General features: G+C 40.1%; 1 protein-coding gene across 4 annotated transcripts in view; it reads left to right on the top strand.

Annotated features, from left to right (window-relative positions):
- LOC120425313 (glutamate receptor ionotropic, kainate 2) overlaps positions 1–14,504 on the top strand; it is a 45,776-nt gene extending 31,272 nt beyond the window's left edge. Inside the window, exons 3-10 of one of the 4 annotated variants that reach the window (XR_008211836.1) lie at positions 3,861–4,424; positions 10,598–11,351; positions 11,415–11,691; positions 12,501–12,925; positions 12,982–13,097; positions 13,266–13,415; positions 13,709–13,993; positions 14,131–14,279. Coding sequence is in view for 3 of the 4 variants with exons in the window: in XM_039589779.2 (XP_039445713.1) it covers positions 3,861–4,424; positions 10,598–11,351; positions 11,415–11,691; positions 12,501–12,925; positions 12,982–13,097; positions 13,266–13,415; positions 13,709–13,858; positions 14,131–14,370 (2,676 nt within the window). In the remaining variant the exon portion in view is untranslated. Of the gene's footprint in view, positions 1–3,860; positions 4,425–10,597; positions 11,352–11,414; positions 11,692–12,500; positions 12,926–12,981; positions 13,098–13,265; positions 13,416–13,708; positions 13,994–14,130 lie in introns of all 4 variants that reach the window. The other 3 variants (XM_039589779.2, XM_039589781.2, XM_039589780.2) reach the window with 3 other exon arrangements.
- The last annotated feature ends 693 nt before the right edge of the window (positions 14,505–15,197 follow it).

Below are 15,197 nucleotides of genomic sequence, written 5' to 3'. Positions count from 1 at the left end.
ATGCAATGGCGCACTACAAATGTTAATGAATGACAAGAAGAGAGCAAGGCATAATCTACACAGCTAAAAAAGTAGTAATCCAGCTGCGTGTAAAAGGCCTGGGTGTAAAATAAATATTGCATTATTTTATGCAATTCTGTGTAATATTACACCCTGAAATATGTAGCCCATCAGTATGAGAAACCTACTTGACCGAAATGTCAAGCTCATATATGCGTTTATCCTTACAGCTTTTCGTCGGTCTGATGGCCGAGTGGGCTAAGGCGCCAGTCCTTACTGTTGGTGCTCAGTTTGAATCCCATCGGTTGCAACTTTTTTTTTGTGTTTGCAAAAATTGTACATGCAGTGTGTAATATTAAGTGTTTATTTTGACGAAGGTGATGTGCATGCTTTTGCATGCGATTTTACCATCGGATTTTTTGCTGTGTAACCTAAGGCACTCTCCAGGATCCCTTCGAAAGATTGGCTGCGTTAGGGTTTGGTCAGATTAGATTAGATCAGATACAGATTATTGTTGATGTTAATTCAGTTATTTCTGACTGATTTAACCTTCTTGGTCATTCGCTGCCCTATGCTATAAAGAGGAAAAATATTTAGCCATATTGATGTTCGATTGTATAAATGCTTCATTAATTTGGTGATTCAGAAAAAGTAAAATAAAACTTGTTGAAAATGCCAATTACTGTAGATGAAGACATGACTACTAAGTTGGGGACCCTAGAGTTTTCCATAAAAAATCATTTTCATATCCAGTCCAGATTTGAAAAATCTAAAGTAGGTAAAGTAGGTAAGTAAGGCCATAAATCATTTTATGCTTTCATTGAAGTCCAAATTAATTACGATTAAAAAATATATTTGAATTCTGTGTAATGTTAAGATAATTAGTGAATATTTAATTTTCCGTAAGTACTGTAAATATTTATTCACGTAAAATTTAAAGTTGTCCTAGCGAAGAAAAATAGTACTCAAAATGTTGCTTTGGGCCATTATTTATCATCTTAGGGAATCATATTTAAGATTTTTTTTACTTTCGGATTAAAATTTTCTAACAAGTTTTTGTTTACAACGAGAAAGCAGAATTTCAAACATAAAAAAAAATCCCGGAAAATAGCAAAAATCAACTCTCGATTCCCGGGAAACAAAATTCTCGACAATCATCACCTTCTAGATGTGTATCTTATATTGTCATCTGGTTCGGAACACCTGTGTTAGCCATATTGTGGAACAGTATTTTTATATTTTTGATCAGTTTAATTTAGAACAGACACAGATCATCAAATTTAGTCTATCGATTTCCAAATTTGAAGCCCAAAAACTGCTGTCCCTTTTCTGATTCGTCGCAGGTGACGGTACGCAATTTAATTGTAGATATATCCGCCTTTATTGTCAATGCCTTGGTAATCAAACAATTCCGATGAGCCAAAAATAATAATAATCGAAGAAATATGAGAATCTAGAGTTATTTTTTTAAACATTGGAAATTCAATATTTTTGATAACAATCTAGCATAATGTGACAAATTCACAACATACGTAAGAGTGATTTAATTAATGTTTTATTTCACTTTTTAGTTTATTGTCCTCATGAATACAGAATTGAAAAGCTTTTATCACATTTTAATTTAAAGAGATAATGTTTTTCATCATGCCTTGCGGACCGGATTTCCGGAAATGTCCCCTCTTCGGAACATCCCCAGGGACACCGTGTTAATCTGGATGTTGGCAAGATCATCTCTGACACTTTACATGTTCATATTGAGGTTTGCCGTTGTGGATCAATCGAACCGCGCACTGGACGCACAATCCAGAGGTCGCCGGTTCGAATCCCGCGGCGGACGCTCTAAAATTCTTTGTGTAAATATGGGTATTCCGCGCCGTCGCTCCGTGCCATACTTTCATACACTCAGGAGCCCAGGGCGGCGAAGTCCTTGTAGATAAAAAGGAAGACACTAGTGGTTGGTACTAGCAATGGTGGCCACTAGCGTGCCCAGTTCTTTGAGGAAGGTGGGGCAATAATAAGGACGTTTTGAAAAATACGTCATTTGTGGACACCCGACAGCTATAAAGTCAACTTCACACCCATTATGCCTTGCGGACCGGATTTCCGGAAATGTCCCCTCTTCGGAACATCCCCGGGGCCACCGGGTTAATCTGGATGGTGGCAAGATCATCTCTGACACTTGAAATGTTCATATTAAGGTTTGCCGTTGAAAATTATAAAGTTTGACACCCATCATGCCTTGCGGACCGGATTTCCGGAAATGTCCCCTCTTCGGAACATCCCCGGGGCCACCGGGTTAATCCGGATGGTGGCAAGATCATCTCTGACACTTTACATGTTCATATTGAGGTTTGCCGTTGAAAATTATGAAGTTTGACACCCATCATGCCTTGCGGACCGGAATTTCGGAAATGTCCCCTCTTCGGAACATCTCCGGGGCCACCGGGTTAATCCGGATGGTGGCAAGATCAACTCTGACACTTTAAATGTTCATATTAAAGCTTGCCGTTGAAAATTATGAAGTTTGACACCCATCATGCCTTGCGGACCGGAATTTCGGAAATGTCCTCTCTTCGGAACATCCCCGGGGCCACCGGGTTAATCCGGATGGTGGCAAGATCATCTGTGACACTTTAAATGTTCATATTAAGGTTTGCCGTTGAAAATTATGAAGTTTGACACCCATCATGCCTTGCGGACCGGATTTCCGGAAATGTCCCCTCTTCGGAACATCCCCGGGGCCACCGGGTTAATCCGGATGGTGGCAAGATCATCTCTGACACTTTACATGTTCATATTGAGGTTTGCCGTTGAAAATTATGAAGTTTGACACCCATCATGCCTTGCGGACCGGAATTTCGGAAATGTCCCCTCTTCGGAACATCCCCGGGGCCACCGGGTTAATCCGGATGGTGGCAAGATCATCTCTGACACTTTAAATGTTCATATTAAGGTTTGCCGTTGAAAATTATGAAGTTTGACACCCATCATGCCTTGCGGACCGGAATTTTGGAAATGTCCTCTCTTCGGAACATCCCCGGGGCCCCCCGGTTTATTCCGGACGGTGGTTAGATATCTGATGACATTCTTGTTGGTGAAATTAACAACTTTGTAGAACATTGTTTCTTCCTATTTGGAATTATATTCGATTTATTTTAAAATTTCTGACAGGTGCACAAAGTACACCACGCGACTGCTCTTGTAGTTTTTTTTTGCGCGACTTCCCGAAGGTTAAAAAAAATAGTGATGCTGTCAAAAATTTGCAAAAAAAAATAAATATTTTCTATAATGCAGGTTTATTTAAAAAAAAAATTAGTTTACAATCAATTGTATGGTTATTTTCAATGATTTAACAATTAACGTCTAACATAGAGCATATGTCGTTATTTTGGACCTACTAAGCAGAGCGCACTATTAATTTGTGATACTCTCAATGGCTGCTTAGTTTATTTTACACGAATAAGTTGGTGTTTGAATGTTAAAGCTCGTACATTATCAACTTTTTGATTTAAAATAATCTTATATGGCTAAACTACACTTTTTGTCCCTATTTTGAGTCTATTGCTCCTAGGATTCGACCTTCAATGTGCCTATTTTCGACCCACCTTCTGATTGATTGAAATTTCGAAAGCACGTGGCGAACTTTTTTGACGAACGATTTAGTCTGGCATTTCGTCGGTTTTGAGAACTGTCAAATTTCTATGGGGTACCCTGTAAAAAGTTTAACAGTTCTCGATTTGAGCAGTCAGCCTTTTTAATTTTTCCGAGTCACGACGTTCTAGCAGAGTTCTAACAGAGTTCTTATATTTTTAAATTATACATCTAATCTGAACATTTCCCCTTCTCTTTTTCTCACGCAGTCCGGCGTCGCCGCCATCTTCGGGCCCAACTCGCCGAAAGCGGCGGTCCACGTGCAGAGCATCTGCGACGAGAAGGAAATGCCCCACATCGAAACGCGCTGGGACGCCTACACGCGCCTTCCCACCATCAACATCCACCCCCATCCGCACATTCTGGGCCGGGTGTTTCTGGACCTGGTAGTGGCCTTCGAGTGGAAGGACTTTACCATCATTTACGAGTCCGGTCCGTGGCTGCCGGGAATCTCCGACCTGCTCAAGATGTACGACCCGAAGGGCTACACCGTGACGGTGCGCCAGCTGGACCTGAAGCTGAACGGGAACTACCGGGCGGTTCTGCGGCGGGTCAAGCAGTCCGACGACAAGCACATCATACTGGCCGCTTCGGTCGACTCGATGCCGGAGATTTTGAAGCAGGCCCAGCAGGTCGGCCTGATGACGGACTACCATCAGTTTATCATCACGTCGATGGATTTGCACACGATCGATCTGGAGCCGTACCAGTACAGCGGGACGAACATCACCGGCATTCGGCTGGTCGATCCGGACGAGGAGAAGATTCACCAGGTTGGTTTGGGAATTGGAAATATTCAAACAAACCATTTTTGGGTCAAACTTAAAGTACCGTGCGCCTCCATCAAAGTTTATTCGCTACATACATAATTTTATGGAGAAGCCTGGTCCTTTAAGTTAGAATAATGAATTGGACCGAGATCTTCAATTCTAAATTTACAATTTGCAGTTTGTTATGTAATTAGGTACGGTAATTTGCTAGCGTAGACTTAGCATCAGGTCGAGTCAAAGAAGAAACCATAACAGTCTGGACCCAGTACCTGCTATTTCTGTTACATTTATAGGGGAAGGTGGGGAAAGACGACCATATGGGGCAAGAGGAACAATCGCTCGTTTCCAGTATGAGGAATTGTTGCTAGCAATGCAATTAGCTGATTCTACTACCACATAACCGCCAAAACGACGTAAACGCCACGGGGCATAAGATATAATGAAGTTTTTTTTTCAAAACCTTCGTTTTCTTATAATATTTGGAAAGTACAAAATAAGGCTTAGGGTTCGTTTTGAGGCTCATTTTATCAAAATGCTATTTTTCCTAGATCAGTAGTGTCCCTACCAATGACTTGCACGTATTATAAAGTATGATTTATGTTTTGGCTATTTTTGTAAAGAGCTTTTAAAAATTCTTGTTTGGGTGGGGCAAGTGTACCATATGGATTTTTAGTATGGAAAAAAATACGAATTGCAGCAGCAACATATTTTATTGTGAAAAAATACATAAAAGTTCTTAAAAACTGATAAACAATTGTTTAAAAAAATGTCCATACACGATAAAATAATATCATGGAAATTTACTATTTATCATCTCAGTATTTTTTTTTCGTAAAAACCTGGGTGCAGAATAGTGGTTCGCAAAGCGGCCTCAATTTAGAACTGTCAAAGCGGAACCAATTTACTGTTTGCAAAATGATACCAAGAAGTGGCAAGTATTGTAATCGATCTATAATTTATTTTGTCAGGATTAAAAAATGACTCGAACTTTTGAGGTATTCGAAGTCAACAAATCTTAAGATACAAAGATACATAATCTCGGAACTTCCATTCGGTTGTTCTTCTGGTTCACAAAATTCCACCCACTTCTGACGCAATTTTTCGTCACGTGGAAAATAAAAAAAGCATCTTTTGGCCGCCCATCGTTTAGTCTACGAACAAAAAATGCGCGAAGCACTTAATTTTTCAGCAAAAACTTTAACATCAACAGATCCAAAATGTTTCAAAACAAGTCACTTCAGCAGCAAAAAAAAGTCACGCTTGAGCTTGAACAAAGCCTTCTACTTTGTTTATGTTTACAGCAGTAGTGCACTTGTATTAGTGAGGAGCAGTTGGGAGCATTCGAAAATCACGTTACGCATTCTGTCTTTTCAGCACCCAGGTAAAAACGATAAAATTTTTAGTAAAATATTGTTTTTTAATCTAAAAATGAAAGAAACGTTTCAAATACATTCTAATCTGATGTATCTAAGTGATAACAGTTCATTTGTTAGCAAATTAGCATGTTGTTTCAATCACGGAAAATCAAAAATTTTAAAATCAGTTTTTTACAGTCAAAAACTAATTTTTTTTAAAACCTGTTCTATCGAAGGCTTAGTCAAGACCTGGAATAAGATGATTATAAAAAAATCTGACAAATTTTTCACGTTTTTAATGGGTTATAACGAGCATTTCCTTAGCTTGTTACACTTGCCCCACTTTCCCCTATTGAACTCCAGAAAGAATGCAGAGGATATTTAAGGCAATGGTTCCAGACTGTTGCAAATTCCCGATACTAGTTTAAAATCAAAGTACAGTACACTCAAAGTCAGAAGTATCCCTCAAAAGGGTACTTTCAATCCTCAAAAAGGATACTTTCTATCCTTTTTTAAAGTTCACCCGGCGTCACCCTTTTAAAAGGGTACCGTAAACCGGGGTGACTTTGATAGGATTTCAATTTGTTTTTAGAATATTTTCCAACAGGTAAGGTTTTTCTCAAGATTATTATTTTTAAAACATGTACTGGGGTAGACCACACAAAGTCCATGCACTATTTCGGAAAAAAGTTTTTTCAATAATGTTTAGAAAAATAGTTACGTTAAAAATTCTTAGTTTTAATTCTGGGGTGACTTTGATAGTCATAGTTTTTCTTGTTAAAATCATATTTAAGATGTTCAAACTTTATTTGTACGCTAAATGTACCATCACTAAAGTAGCTGATATAGTTTTTAAGAAAAAAAAATCAATGTTTATATTTAGTTTACTAAGTGTATAAGCTTTTTAGCAAAATACATATAAACTTTAGGTAAAATATTTAAATACTTGGAATTTTGCCTAAAATTTGTTAAAACTAGTTTTGTATAAAATTATCGATTTATATTGCATTTTATAATGAATTCGAAGCACGAATCACAAGTTTTCAGAATCCGAAAATGCATTCCGTTTTCCGATTAAAAATCATGTTCATTGAGAAAATCATGACACTTTGAGAAGTTTAAAATAATGACTTTTATCAACATTTTCTTAACTATAGTTAACTAACTTTTTAGACTTGTCAACATTTTATGAAAAGTTCTTCTTGAGGTACTTTGAACACTTCTCTACCACGGTCAGTATGATTCTAAACCATTCCTTGCGTATTTTGCGTCATTGCGTCATTTTGCGGAAAAATCGCAAACCTATCAAAGTCACCCCGTTTTACGGTATGTCAAATTCAGTACATTTTCGATACCCTTTTAAAGGGTGACGACGGGTGAACTTGAAAAAAGGATACTTTTTACTTTGAGTGTAGGTACTTGTTCGATAACTGTGCTGATCGAAAAATTACGAGGGGAACATCGATGCATTATTTTTGCATCAACTGACCCCTCGATAATTTTTCTTTCTTATTGTTATTTGACGTTTCTCTGCTTTTTGACTGGGCAACAACCCAGTTATCGCAGCCCACGGTGTGTTTTGTAGAACAAACTTAAGATAAAAAATTCGGAGTGTCTGATAATTGGCACCGCGAAAGAATGGCTCTTTCCCGTTCGACATTAATTTTTTTTTTTTTTTTTTGAAGATTATTTTCCGATTTTATGGGATATTTGTTAAAAAAAAAAGTCACAGAAAATCGGTGCATTCATGTTGATATCACCAAATTTGATGACATTTGTTCAATAATTAACGTATACAAACGCTAGTGGAGCAATTGATCAACAAAAACAATAAAAAGCGATGTTTTACTTGCCACTTGGTGCACCATCTTCAGAAATCAGTTTTAAAATTGGTCAAGGGGTGTCCATAAACGACGAAATTTTCAAATTCGCTCATATTGTTGCCCCACCTTTATTAAGGATCCTGGCACGCTAGTGATTAGGACTATCCGGAAAAAATAGTACACGGAAAACCCATTTTTTTAAATCACTTTTTATTGTAATAAATCGATTTGGGAAAACCTAAACCCCTTAATTTTTTCATTTTGTTCATGTGTTTTAGTGATCAAAAAGTGCTAGTTGATCTAAGCAACCGAAGGGTGGATCAACAATGTCCAAAAAAATTTTAGACAGTTTTCACAATTTTTTTATAATATTTCTTTCAAATAAGGTTGAAAATTGACGCCTCTAAAATTTTGTTTTTTAACTTTAGCGTTTAAATGTATTTAACTCGAAAACGGTGCATTTTATCAAAAATCGCATTGGTATTTTTTAAGTTTTTAATGTAAAAAATAAACATCAATTCGATATTTAAGGATTGTTAAGAAAATTTATATCTCCGTAATAAAATAGCCATATGTAGGTGTGGCTCAGAAGTTTCCTATTTTGATCCTCTAACATATTTTTAAAAATTAAAAAAAAAGGTTTGGTGATTCCAAATTATTGAATAAGCTAACCTTTGCTTTGAATTGTTCTCCACTTACAACATTGCTGAAGACAAATAAATTTCTTCCCGAGTTAATGATTTTCAAGTATTTTGTAGAAGTTAGTAATTTAATATTCAAATATCTTAGCCAGTGAAAATTGTATACAAAATTTGGCGTCGTTTGTTTCCCATTTCAAAAAACTATAAGTAAGTTCAAAAATAAACGAAATTTTGCGCAAATTTTAAAATTCGATGCGTACAAATTCTGTTTTGTACAAAAAATCATTCCAAATTATTAATATTTAAATTATTTATAAAAAAATACGATATTTTGTAAAAAAAAACTGTATTTTGTGGTTAAAAGTTTGATATTTGAAATAGTTTTACAAATTTAATTATGAAAATTTGAGTAATTTAATAAAAAAGCTATGGTATATCGTGAAAATTAAAAAAAAAATCGTTAATCTGGTCAAAATTCAAATACATAATTTGGCGTCGATTGGTACCCATATTGCACATATTAAAAATTCGAATATTTAAAAAAAACTGTAAATTTGTTGAAAAAAAACTTTAAAATTTATTGCAAATAGAAGTTTAATCAACTGAGAAAAAAATTAAATATGTGCATATATCTGCGTTTATAATAGGGTGGCTCGAGATGCTAAATTTTTCAGAACAATGTTTTTCCAGTTGCTTTTAGGTCCCTAAACAACTCTCTAAAAATTTGGAGCGATTGGTTGCGTCAAGACTTTGCGCATTGCATTTCAACTTTGTATGGGAATTCGTATGAAAACCTTCTTTTTCTTTTGCTATCAAAAATCACGTTTTAGACCATGTTTGAGAATGCTATTGTGTTGATTCAAAATTTAAATTACAAAAGTCCAAATAGGGGAAAGTGTAACAATCTAAGGAAATGCTCGTTATAACCTATTAAAAAGTTAAAAAAAAATCTGTCGGATTTTATTATAATCATCTTAGTCTAGGTCTTGACTAAGACTTTGTTAAAACAAGTTTTTAAAAAATCCTAGTTTTTAATGTAATAATTGATTTAAAAATTTTTGGTTTTCCGTACGTTCTACTCAACTAGTGGGGCAAGACGAACAACCCGTTGGGGCAAGAGGAGCAATGCATGGAATAGCATGTTAATTTGCTAACAATTTAACTGTTATCAATTTGAGACTTCAGATTACAATGTATTTGAAGCGTTCCTTTCATTTTTAGATGAAATAATAATATTTTACTAAAAATTTGATCGTTTTTACGAGAAAAAAATATTACTTAGATGAAAAAAAGGAAATTTTCATAATATCACTATATTTTGCATGGACATTTTTTTTTACAATTGTTTATCAGTTTTAAGTACTTTAATGTATTTTTTCCCAATAAAATATGTTGCTGCTGCAATTCGTATTTTTTTCCATACTAAATATCCATATGGTACATTTGCCCCACCTAAACAAGAATTTTTAAAAGCTCTTTACAAAAATAGCCAAAACATAAATCATACTTTATAATACTGGCAAGTCATTGGTAGGGACACTACTATCTAGGAAGCCTTATTTTGTACCATCCAAATATTATAAGAAAGCAAAGGTTTTGAAAAAAAAACTTCATTATATCTTATGCCCCGTGGCGTTTACGTCGTTTTGGCGGTTATGTGGTAGTAGAATCAACTAATTGCATTGCTAGCAACAATTCCTCATACTGGAAATAATCATAATTGTAAAAATTACGGCCTTACGAGCGATTGTTCCTCTTGGCTAAACTCCGGAAGAATGTAAAATGGGTGGTTTTTGTAAGAAACCCCGTCTTGTTGTATATTATTAGGAAGGTATTTGAAAGACCTTTCCAACGCATTCAAAAGATTGAAGATCTGACCCTTGTAACATTTTAGGTTTTAAGTAGGCCATAAAAGCCTATTTAGGCCGTATGAGGGTTTCCAGAACCATGATAAAACCTAAAGTTTAAAAAAGTTACTAGGGGACAACCCCATCAAAAGTTATGAGCACTTAAGTGTTATTTATATACCTTTTTGGCCGGATCTCAAATATTTTGATGAAAAAGTTGTTCAGATCTATCGTTGAATAGGAAATCAAAAGACCTTTCGAACGAGCCCGAAAGACAACCCCATCAAAAGTTATAAGTACTTTGGTGTTTTTTATACCTTTTTTAGGCCGGATCTCAGATATTTTGATAAAAATAAGTGTTATTTATAAACTTTTTAGAGACTGTTTTGTGTATTCACTTTATGAATGTGAGGAAGGCACCAACCACCTAAAGGTGGATTATGTAACTTTTTTTTAAGTGTCCACATGGTTTATAAATGGTCCCTTATCTAAACTCCTACAATTTTCCAGGTCACGGAATTCCTGAACGCCTCCCAGATCTCCAAAACCCTGGAACTGAACCAGGGCCTGAACCCGGCCACGATGCGCGTCGAGACGGCCCTCATGTACGACGCGGTCCTGCTGTTCGCGGAAGCCCTGCGCCACCTGATCGGCATCGATCCCCCGCACCCGCTGGAACCGATCGCGCTCAAGTGCGAGGACGACAACACCTGGAAGAACGGGTACAGCATCATCAACTACATGAAGGCGTCCACGATCCACGGGCTAACGCGGGGGGTGAAGTTCGACCACGAGGGGCACCGGTCGGACTTTCTGCTGGACATTGTCGAGCTGGGCCCGGCCGGGCTGGAGAAGGTCGGGGTGTGGAACTCGACCGAGGGGCTTAATTTTACGCGCAAGAAGGAACTGACGGCGCTGGCGCTGGACGACGGAACGCTGCAGAACCGTACGTTCATCGTGTTGACGGCGATTTCGCCCCCGTACGGGATGTTGAAGGACTCGCCGACCAAGCTGACGGGGAACGATCGGTTCGAGGGCTTTGGGGTTGATTTGATCCACGAGCTGTCGCTGATGCTGGGCTTCAACTATACCTTTGTGCTGCAGGAGGACGGCGTGTACGGGTCGCTGAACCGGGAGACCGGCAAGTGGAACGGAATGGTGAACGAGCTGCTGGAGTGGCGGGCGGACCTGGCGATTACGGATCTGACCATCACGTCGGACCGGGAGAGCGCGGTGGACTTTACGATGCCGTTTATGAACTTGGGTGAGTTTGGGTGATTTTGAAGGGTGCGCGATCGCGGTAATGACATTTCTCGTCTCCCTTTAGGAATTTCGATCCTGTTCCGGAAGCCCACCAAGGAACCACCGTCGCTGTTCTCCTTCATGTCCCCGTTCTCGAAGCAGGTCTGGCTATATCTGGGCGGTGCCTACATGATGGTGTCGATGTCCCTGTTCATCCTGGGCCGGCTCTCGCCGAAGGAGTGGGACAACCCGTACCCGTGCATCGAAGAGCCGGAAGAGCTGGAGAACCAGTTCAGCTTCAGCAACTCCATGTGGTTCACGATCGGTGCCCTGCTGCAGCAGGGCTCGGAAATCGCCCCCAAGTAGGTGACCTGACGACAGTTCTGACCGCCCTTCAGAACTGTCAAACAGCGTTGCGTAATAAAAGAACGATCACTTGTAAGTGACAGCCACGGACGAACGGACATGACGCGGGGTTTCAAAAAGTGAAGCAGGTTTTCTTTTACTTCTTCTTGGCGAAAACCTGCTCAAGCGAGATCGCTTATGTCAAAATCTTCGCGCCACGTGGTTTAAAATGTAAACAAAGCCAGCTGATGATGCAAATTCATGGACACTTTTTGAAATTATCGGATGAATTTAAATTAAAAATACCATTTCTATCAATTTGTCGGCAATTTAAGTATATCCATCATAAATTACATAGAATCATAAAGACGAACTTAATGCCAAAAAAACAGTTTCTACACAGTCATTTTTGATTTTCGAGCTCGGCAGAATTCTGCCGAAAACAGAACAACTGATTTTTTCGGCAGAAAAATGTTGAAATTCGGCATATTAACTGTCATTTTTCGCCGAGAATTCGGTAGAATGACTCCCATTTTGCCGAGATTCGGCATATATTTCTGCCGAGCGATAAGTTGTTCTGATTTCGGCAGAATTTTGCCGAAGTTCGGCATAAAAATCTAAGTGTGTAGCACCAAACTAATGCTAAATGTTTTAATTAATTATTGCATAAGACATTTTGACAAATCATACGTAATCGCGCGATGATACTTCGACAACTTGAATGTAGATGGCGCAAGTGATAGTTTGCTTCAGAAATTTGAAGAAAATTTGTTCCTGTGGTGTCATGTCCGTTCGTCCGCGTGACAGCTGCATCGTTTCCGCGCAGGTCCTCCTCGACGCGCGCCGTCGCGTCCATCTGGTGGTTCTTCACGCTGATCATGGTGTCGTCCTACACCGCCAACCTGGCGGCGTTCTTGACGGTCGAGCAGGTCCACTCGCCGATCAGCAACGCCGAGGACCTGGCGGCGGCCGGCGGCACCGTCAAGTACGGCGCCAAGCGGGACGGCAGCACGATCAGCTTCTTCAAGGACGCCGAGTACAAGACGTACCAGCGGATGTACGAGTACATGATGCAGAACCCGGAACTGCTGACGTCGTCCAACCCGGAGGGGCTGAACCGGGCCAAGACGGAGAACTACGCCTTCCTGATGGAGTCGTCCTCGATCGAGTACATCGTGGAGCGGGAGTGCGACGTGACGCAGATTGGCGGCCTGCTGGACGACAAGGGCTACGGGATTGCGATGCGGAAGAGTAGGTTTCGGGTTTTTTTTTTAGGGTCTGGAGTGACCGGATCTGCTTTCTTTTAGATTCACCGTACCGAAGCGCACTGAGTGAAGCGGTTCTGCGACTGCAGGAGCAAGGTGTATTGACCTCGCTGAAGCGCAAATGGTGGAAGGAGAAGCGCGGTGGCGGCGCCTGTTCGGTAAGTTGACGTTTCCGAAGGGTTTCGCAAAGTCCAACCCTGCGTTTGACAGTTCGATCGCACCTAGCGTTGTTTACCTTTGACGCGTCAAGGTAGGCGGATGCAAGGTGAGCAACTGTCAAACGCAGCGTCAACAAAGATAACCAAAAGTCTTGCCGGCGCCCGTAGGGAACCACGGAGGAAGGCGGCGCCCTGGCCCTGGAGGTGGCCAACGTGGGCGGTGTCTTTGTGCTGCTGATCGTGGGCTGCGTCGTGGCGTTGTTCATAAGCTTCTGCGAGATGATGTGCGACGTGCACAGCCGCTCGCGAGAGCTCAAGGTTCGCAGAGTTGGTCCTGCCCCTCCCCGTTTCACAGTTTGACGTGTTCCTACTCTAGAATAGAACTTCATCGCGATCCCGGAACCACTCCCCGTGCACAAAGTTTTGTCCCTGTCGGCGGCCATCTTGTTTTCCGTAGTCATGCTTCAGTGCGAACCCGTCCCCGTTTCTCGAACCCCCCGGTTGTAGTAGGCTTTGACCCCAAACCCTCCCCCCTCTAGCCTACTGAGATCTGCCCTCCCCTTAACGCACCCGCCTTAACCCACCCTCTTGATCCACTGCCCTTTTTGCAGCAAGGTTCGGCGGACGACGGCGCCGAGGAGCTCGGCATGGACAACGTCGGCGGTGTGTTCTTCGTGCTCTGCGTCGGATGTTCCTTCGCCAGTGTCATCGGCTGTTGCGAGCTGCTGTGCGTGATCATGCAGCGGGCTCGACAGCACAAGGTAATTGTTGCCGCCACGCCACGCCACTGTCACTACTGCTCTAGTCGGTTGTACTAACACCCCCCTTCACTAACCTGCATCCCTGCCTAACCTCAAAACTCATGTGCTTGGCCACGCCCACCCCACCCAACACAGGTAAGTGTCAGATTGCCCAAAACAAAACACCGCTGTACATCTGTCACTTGTCAAAGCTTTGCTTTGACAGCTACACGCCTAACCCTAAACCACAAACCATTTTTTTCCCCTTTCTAACCCGCCAATCAATCCCGCAGGTTCCGTTCCGCGAGGAGCTCGCCGCCGAGCTGCGCTTCGTGGCCAAGTGCTCCGGCAACACGAAACCGGTTCGCCACCGGAAGAGCTCGTCCGGGTCGCGCAACTCGCTCGAGTCGGGCCTGTCGGTGGAGCAGCACTCGGGCATGGATCCGGTCGCGGCGAACGGAGGAGCAGGAGGAGACAGCAACGGGAAGGCTGCCAAGACGAACGGGCGGAAGATGGTTTCGTTGGACGATTAGCTTCGAGATCGGCCGTTGGGGAGATTGTTTATTACTTTAGCTTTATTTGTTTGCACCAAAGGATGTTCGCGTTTGTTTCAAAGTTTGAAAATAGATGTAGATAAAAAATACAATTTTATGAAGCTTAAAGTATGTGTCATTTTGGTTTTATTTTCATCGAAATTTCCATCAATTTAATAAAAATATTTTTCCAAAACACGTGTTTGCTCTTCACTTTGAATCTATGTCTACATGATTTTGAAACGAACCTTGTTCATCTCTTCTCATTGGAAACGAACCTTTCTGAATTATGGTTTGTGTCCCGAATGGTTGGTAAACGCCACCAACAATTCCCAGACAGAAAAGTGAGCCGAAAGCAGGCCAAAGGCGTTGGCCATCAGCACGCATTTTAAACAACTGCCGGGGGGTTCAATAATTATAAATTAGAGATAATTTATCGACATCATTTTAGATGAATTAAAATTAGCAATAATTCAATCAATTTAAGTAGGTATATAACTCAAGCGAGAAAAAAATAGATGAATTTAGCAAAAATAGTAAAACTTATTTCGATTCAGTTAAATTTAATTAAATTTGATGATAATTATAGTTACATCAAGTTGACTTAGTAACATTAAGGTAAATTTATTTAAATTAAGTTGAATTTAATAAAAATTAATTAGTTTCAGTTCAATTTAGAAAGATCTAGTTAAATGTTGCAAGAGTTTGTTGAAAATAATTGAACAGGTAAAACAATTATCCTTCCAATTTTTTATAAAATTTGGAACAAGTCACAATAAACTTAAATTGATATAAAAAAAATGGTTGAAATGAGTTAAAATTAGTGA

The sequence above is a fragment of the Culex pipiens genome, chromosome 1 (genome assembly GCF_016801865.2).
Source record: "Culex pipiens pallens isolate TS chromosome 1, TS_CPP_V2, whole genome shotgun sequence".
Lineage (NCBI taxonomy): Eukaryota > Metazoa > Arthropoda > Insecta > Diptera > Culicidae > Culex > Culex pipiens.
This window is presented reverse-complemented; position numbering and strand designations above follow the sequence as displayed.